The sequence below is a fragment of the Limulus polyphemus genome, unplaced genomic scaffold (assembly GCF_000517525.1).
Source record: "Limulus polyphemus unplaced genomic scaffold, Limulus_polyphemus-2.1.2 Scaffold8212, whole genome shotgun sequence".
In the NCBI taxonomy this organism is placed as follows: domain Eukaryota; kingdom Metazoa; phylum Arthropoda; class Merostomata; order Xiphosura; family Limulidae; genus Limulus; species Limulus polyphemus.
The window spans coordinates 21,294-28,891 of NW_013673822.1; the positions used below are offsets into that span (position 1 = coordinate 21,294).

Genomic DNA, 7,598 nt, shown 5'->3' on the forward strand with positions numbered 1-7,598 from the left:
GTAACAAACTTACTAGGTAGTATCTAGTTAAAACATGTGACAAACTTACTAGGTAGTATCTAGTTAAAACATGTAACAAACTTACTAGGTAGTATCTAGTTAAAACATGTAACAAACTTACTAGGTAGCATCTAGTTACAACATGTAACAAACTTACCAGGTAGCATCTAGTTAAAACTTGTAACAAACTTACTGGGTAGTATCTAGTTTTGGTTTTAAGAAGTTTTATAATTTTTATTTAGTATTTCTATAATTTTCTAATAATTTATAATTTCCAAGATTTCTTTGTTAGACACAGTCGACACACTATATACTAGAGTTTATCCCTTCAAGTTCACACAGACGACACACTATGGTATATCCCTTCAAGTTCACACAGTCAACACACTATGGTATGTCCCTTCAAGTTCACACAGTCAACCCACTATGGTATATCCCTTCAAGTTCACACAGTCGACACACTACAGTATATCCCTTCAAGTTCACACAGTCGACACACTACAGTATATCCCTTCAAGTTCACAACACAGTCGACACACTATACACTATTGATGTGCCTGCATTTAAACAGATTTTTAACCAATTGATTAAATTCATTAAAAAGTATTAGAAATCTGCTTGATAACGGTTACAGTTTTAATAACAAAGTTATTCATATAAATACTTAGTCTTACCAATTTTCTGTGTTTGGATGATTTTATAACCATTTATGTTTATCCGGAGATTTGAGTCAATAAAATAAGTTCCTATATTATGTGTACCCCACAAGTGTCATAGAGTACAGTATTTATGTGCCTATATTGTGTGTACCTCACAAGTGTCATAGAGTACAGTGTTTATGTTCCTATATTATGTGTACCCCACAAGTGTCACAGAGTACAGTATTTATGTTCCTATATTATGTGTACCCCACAAGTGTCAGAGTACAGTATTTATGTTCCTATATAATGTGTACCCCACAAGTGTCATAGAGTACAGTATTTATGTTCCTATATTATGTGTACCCCACAAGTGTCATAGAGTACAGTATTTATGTTCCTATATTATTACTGGATTTATGTATATTTTAAAAGTATTATTGATGTTTCACTCGACTACTTACCGTGCTGCAGCAAATTCTTTGTTGATCAGTGGCTTTGACTTTTCCTTCTTTTCGTTTATCTTGGATTTGTTACTTGAATTACTATCAGACTTTTTACTTGGTGGCACTTCTCTGTCTTTCTCCTTCGATGTTTCTTTCTCCTTTTCCCTGTCTTTTTCTTTCGATACTGGTTTTGGCTTGTTACTTTTTTTTAGCTATAATGAAGAAGACTTTATTACTAAAAGTAATAGATTCTTCCACAAGGTAGAAAAATATTTTAAAATTTCAAGATAATTTATCATTAAAGTTTCTTTCCTGTATCAGTATTGATACTTCATTCGAAATTTTCATAGTCTCTAAAAAAAAAAAATCCATTAGTAGAAATCAAATGACTGGTGTGGTAACTATTGTACCTGACTGGTGCCTTACAGTTCCTTCACAGTAACTGTGAGAGAAAAAATTACCAAATTTTTACTGAACACAAGCATTCATGTAAGCTACAGCAATAACATTTAAATAAATAATATTTGAATAGCTTCAGTCAAACTTGTAACATATATTACTGTTGTAGTCCTGATACTATTTCTTCCTTAACTTTTACTAACACAGTTCACAGTATCATAATTTCACTTACTTGTTAATTCTCTCATCATATAGAACTACTTTGTGTCTAAACACAAACTCAACTAACTTGCTAACTCAATAATCAGTCCTCCTCTATTCTAGCTCGAGTCATTTCTAGTCAATAAGTTGTGACAAAGATGTATAAATATAAAGTACCTTACCTGAACTTTACAGCTTACACACGTCCATTTTCCTTTTGGTGGTCTAGAAATATAAAAAAAAAAGATCTGAAACATCATTTCCTAACTAGTGCAGATACACATTACATTACAGAATTAAATATGAAGTAACGTGAAACTCTAAACTCTTACCTTAGTAGTGGGGGGTCTAAACAGTCAATGTGGTAGGTTTTGGGACACAGGTCACACCTTATTAGTTTTCCCTTCTTACCACAAAGAACGCAGACTTTATCACCAGTGGCCTGAAAGAAACAGAAATATTTAGCTCACAGGAATTTTTACGAAGAACTTCAGAGTTCAACAACTTTAGAAATACCTTGTCGTTACTCACATCTACTCCCTCAAAGTTAGATGTGAAATGTACTTTGTTAAACGCATTAAAATAGGCGGTATAAATGCTTTTTCAGCCAACTATTAAGTCTAAAACGTCTTTCTGTATTGTCTTCCAAACGATAAACAATGTATCTTATATAAGTAGTAAAGTAAGCCTGTGCTCACCTTGTTCAGACACTCGTAGCAGTACCAGTCCCCATCGGGTATGGTCTCCATTTTAGGCTAAACAAAAATTATACAGGCATCGTTAAACTATTATAGTATAAGATTATATAAGTTGAATGAAGTGAAGGAAAATAAAAATATAATTAGAAAATAATAAAGTTAGCCAAGTATAGCACAGTTCCCTGTTGACAACCTATAACTCCGGGCAGAAAAAATATATTTCAGTTAAAACAACTAGCAGAAATGCTGCTCCACAAGCACTGTTTGTGCTAGTAATTACAATCCTAGTATTCATACCTCATTGAAAAAATTTAGAAAAATTGAACATTTTCTAAAAAAGGATTTTTCTGGAAAATAGTGCAAGGGAAAAGTGTTCGGATTGTGCTGATATAAATTATAATGTTTTCATGTATTAAAAGAGGTATCCTTTATTGAAAAAATAACATTTTTATAAACTCCAGTTTCTCGGTACTACACTTAAAAATTACATCAAGAAAGATATAATCAAACCCTTACATACAGTCCTAATGAAAGTCGTGTTATTGTTGTGAGCAAAGTATTTATATTTAAAGCTGTGTTCTATTATACAGAAATGGTTGTTGTCCATACTGTAGTTATTTTTCTAATTGTCTGAATCTGGAATACCCAATGTGTGAAATTTGTTATGGATTTTTGTTTGTGGTGCCATTCGGTCACATACATAGATAAATACATATGTACACGCTACATCCATCATAGTAAGACAAAGATTAACTTGTAAGAGAGAGAGAGAATTTCAACGTGTATTAGAAAGTAATAATTAGCATATTAATTCATTACAGAAATAAATGACGTGAAAGACAAGTATCAGAACTATTCCTTTTAAGAAACAATTAATAAATAACTTTACATTCATGCAAATTAATGTTTTGAGTTCATGTGATATTTTTTTCTGTTTTATTTGTTTGTGGAGAGCCTAAAACAAACATCTTAAGAATGTTTAGCTTGTTACTAAAATGTTTATATTAAATTTATTTGTAAAATATTCCCCTATCTTTCAAGTTATCTCTATAGATAGATCATTCTTAGAGACGACAAACATATCCAGCTTACCTTGAAACAGTACGTATGGTAACCTTTATCACAACCGTCACAAAGAAGCAACATTTCCTCGTTAGCTCCACTGTGACAGAACTGACAGCTCTAAGGAAACATGAACAAATCATTAAGTTTCTAGCAAGCAATAAATATCACCAATACTCCAAAAACATAACTAACAGGTCAAGGTTCAAAACTTGCCTTCTTTGACCTTTTGTTCAAGTCCTCTACATTGTAAAAGCTCTCATATGTATCTATTAGTTCTCATTCCAGATATACTCCTCATGTGACTCGTGGTCTCTAGAGAAAAAGCAGGTTTAAACTCCAGTTACCAGGACCACCATCTGCTGAGGCTTGGTTGGATTTTTTAGTCTCTATGTTGGTGGTATCTCAACAATAACTAGGGTATATATTGATATAAAAATTTTGAAGAGGGGAAAAAAAAGTATTTTCTAATATACTTTTCAGAACTACTAAAAAAATACTAAGACTACACCACATCACATTATACTAAATTGTTTAAGCATCAGATTCATTGTGAATCCATAAATTGTGTCTAAAATCCCTAATAATTTCCAAGTACAATATTAATCCCACTGACAACTGCTAAAGGTTTCTTATGCCCTTTACATAAAAAAGTTATGATTTAACACCATCTGTTTGGACAGCTCTTGTAACAATATAAAATCATTCAACATGATGCAACGTGTAAACCTCACCGGTAGTAAATGACATGTAAAAAAGGTCAATTATTGGAAGGTTAAACCACTTTGTTTGTGGGCTCAAACTTACAGCTCGCATGATGGACTTATCCCATGCTATACATGCCTCCAGCATATTTAGGCACATTGCCAATTGGTCCGCGGTCTGACACTTCTGGACTGATGCCCTCCAACGGAGTAGCCCTCTTGGTAGCTCTTCTTCCCTCTCCTCAGCTGTTGTAGGGGGAGGAAGGCAGCTGCTGCAGCTGTTCCGTGAAGACAAGTTCAGCTCCGTGCTGTTGATAAACCGACAAGTCAATGTTGAATGAATTCATTAGAGCTTTCAAGAGATTATATCTTATGCATCAAAGACGTGCTCATTAATGAGGAAAAAAAGTATGATAAAGTAATCACTACAAATTGAAGTATCCGGTCCTTCAAAGGTGATCCAAAAATAGTCATAAAACTATAAAATATACATATATATAGTGTATTAACTTCTATTGAAATAACAGTCAGTGTCATCTAATATAGGACTGGTTTAGATCCTTGGAAAATATACATATATAGTGTACTAACTTCTATTGAAATAACAGTCAGTGTCATCTAATGTAGGACTGGTTTAGATCCTTGGAAAATATATATATATAATGTACTAACTTCTATTGAAATAACAGTCAGTGTCATCTAATGTAGGACTGGTTTAAAACTTTATATTTAATGAGATATTATTAGAATTAGAATTACGATAAAAACTTACACAATACCAAGAGGTGGCTTTATATAACGTCTTTCAATGGCACTTTCAAGTAATAAAAGTCTTTCCTTAGCAATATCAATTGGATTTACATCTCCAAAATTGATGCTAGGACTACTGGCCACTTTTTCAATGTTTTCACTTAGTTCACACGATTCTTCTTTATCTTCAGTGATGCTTTTTGTTGTCTCACTTTCCATTTTCTCCTCCTGTGATGAATTTTCCTCAACATTACTTCCTTTCTTTAAATTAGCATTCTCACCAATCTCCATAGAAACATATTGTTCCTTCTTTCGGTGCTTAATTCCCTTTTGATAATAAAAGTTCGAGCAGTCTTGTTCTTTTTTTGGCATCAGACAGGCTGCTTTGAACTTTATAGTAGGGTCGGATGAGAGCCTTGAAGGAACTTTCCACCCCTGCTGTACGTAATAAAATTACGCTCACATTAAATATAGAACATACCTAAAGATACACTAAAGTTTTTGGGTTACAAATATAAAACAAGATCAATGGGAAAACATCTACAAATTATCTTCTGTGGTTGTGATTAGAAATAGTCCTGGTAGTTCTTTAGAACTAATGAAAACGTTATACAGTAATGTCACATACTGAACCACACCATCACTGTCCTGATAGTTCTTTAGAGTAATGTGAGATACTGAACCACCCCATCACTGTCCTGATAGTTCTTTAGAACTAATGAAAACGTTATACAGTAATGTCACATACTGAACCACCCCATCACTGTCCTGATAGTTCTTTAGAGCTAATGAAAACTTTATACAGTAATGTCACATACTGAACCACCCCATCACTGTCCTGATAGTTCTTTAGAGTAACGTGAGGTACTGAACCACCCCATCACTGTCTTGCAGATCTTACTATTGTATGAAAACTCACCTTCATTTGCATACTAGCTCGGGCAACTTTTTCTTCCATATCTTCTATCTGTTCTAAAATAGCCAAGTCTACACGCAGTGAAACCTCTGGTGACCACTGGTCTTCCTTGTCGCTATCTGGAGCACCATCTGGCTTTGTAGAAATTTCTCTGTCTGTATCGGTAATTTCTAAATCTGCAGCTGAAGAAATAACAAAACAAAAAGAAGAATTGTGACTGTAAAAATATAATATTTTCCATAGTTTAGTAACACATCCATGACATTTTTAAAGGTTGCCACATCACAAAGTCATATGAGTCAACAAAGTATAAACTGACTCCATGACATTTTAAAGGTTGCCACATCATAGAAGTCATATGAGTCAACAAAATATAAACTGACTCCATGACATTTTAAAGGTTACCACATCACAAAGTCATATGAGTCAACAAAGTATAAACTGACTCCATGACATTTTAAAGGTTGCCACATCAAGAAGTCATATGAGTCAACAAAGTATAAACTGACTCCACGACATTTTAAAGGTTGCCACATCACAGTCATATGAGTCAACAAAGTATAAACTGACTCCACGACATTTTAAAGGTTGCCACATCACAGTCATATGAGTCAACAAAGTATAAATTGACTCCACGACATTTTAAAGGTTGCCAATCACAGTCATATGAGTCAACAATATAAATTGACTCCACGACATTTTAAAGGTTGCCACATCACAAAGTCATACGAGTCAACAAAGTATAGATTGACTCCATGACATTTTAAAGGTTGCCACATCACAAAGTCATATGAGTCAACAAAGTATAAATTGACTCCACAACATTTTAAAAGTTGCCACATCACAAAGTCATATGAGTCAACAATATAAATTGACTCCACGACATTTTAAAGGTTGCCACATCACAAAGTCATATGAGTCAACAAAGTATAAATTGACTCCACGACATTTTAAAGGTTGCCACATCACAAAGTCATACGAGTCAACAAAGTATAAATTGACAATTCAAGAGAACTTCCACCATCTTATTATTATTGTTGTTATAATACTAAAGCTAAATATTATTACATTTGACTTTTGCACTCCAAACTAATTATTATTTTAATTAAGTGAATGCAAAAACAGTCTTTTAAATTTGTAGTTAAAATTTTATTTTTGTTTATATCAGAACATTCCTGAGAAACACATTCTTGCCTGACTGTTGAGCCAACTGCACAAAACCTTTCATATTTTCTTAACCAGTATTTAATACACAGAGTATTTACTGAACATATACACCAGATATAATAAAACCAGATTATCTGACACACATACAGTTTACTGAACATACACACCAGATATAATAAAACCAGATTATCTGACACACACAGAGTTTACTTAACATATACACCAGATGTAATAAAACCTGATTATCTGACACACATACAGTTTACTGAACATATTCACCAGATATAATAAAACAGATTATCTGACACACACAGTTTACTTAACATATACACCAGATATAATAAAACAGATTATCTGACACACAAAGAGTTTACTTAACATATACACCAGATGTAATAAAACAGATTATCTGACATACAAAGAGTTTACTTAACATATACACCAGATGTAATAAAACAGATTATCTGACACACATACAGTTTACTGAACATATACACCAGATGTAATAAAACCTGATTATCTGACACACATTACAGTTTACTGAACATATACATCAGATGTAATAAAACAGATTATCTGACACACATTACAGTTTACTGAACATATACATCAGATGT

The 7,598-nt window shown here is 33.0% G+C and overlaps 1 protein-coding gene across 1 annotated transcript in view; it reads right to left on the minus strand.

The window, feature by feature from the left end:
* The window catches only part of LOC106475203 (bromodomain adjacent to zinc finger domain protein 2B-like), a 20,076-nt gene that overhangs the window by 7,717 nt on the left and 4,761 nt on the right, over positions 1-7,598 (minus strand). The window contains exons 2-9 of the mRNA XM_013935900.2: positions 5,818-5,996; positions 4,921-5,336; positions 4,252-4,456; positions 3,475-3,564; positions 2,383-2,439; positions 2,017-2,126; positions 1,867-1,909; positions 1,103-1,296 (exon numbers count right to left, since the gene is read on the minus strand). Coding sequence (XP_013791354.1) covers positions 1,103-1,296; positions 1,867-1,909; positions 2,017-2,126; positions 2,383-2,439; positions 3,475-3,564; positions 4,252-4,456; positions 4,921-5,336; positions 5,818-5,996 — 1,294 coding nt within the window. The remainder of the gene's footprint in view (positions 1-1,102; positions 1,297-1,866; positions 1,910-2,016; positions 2,127-2,382; positions 2,440-3,474; positions 3,565-4,251; positions 4,457-4,920; positions 5,337-5,817; positions 5,997-7,598) is intronic.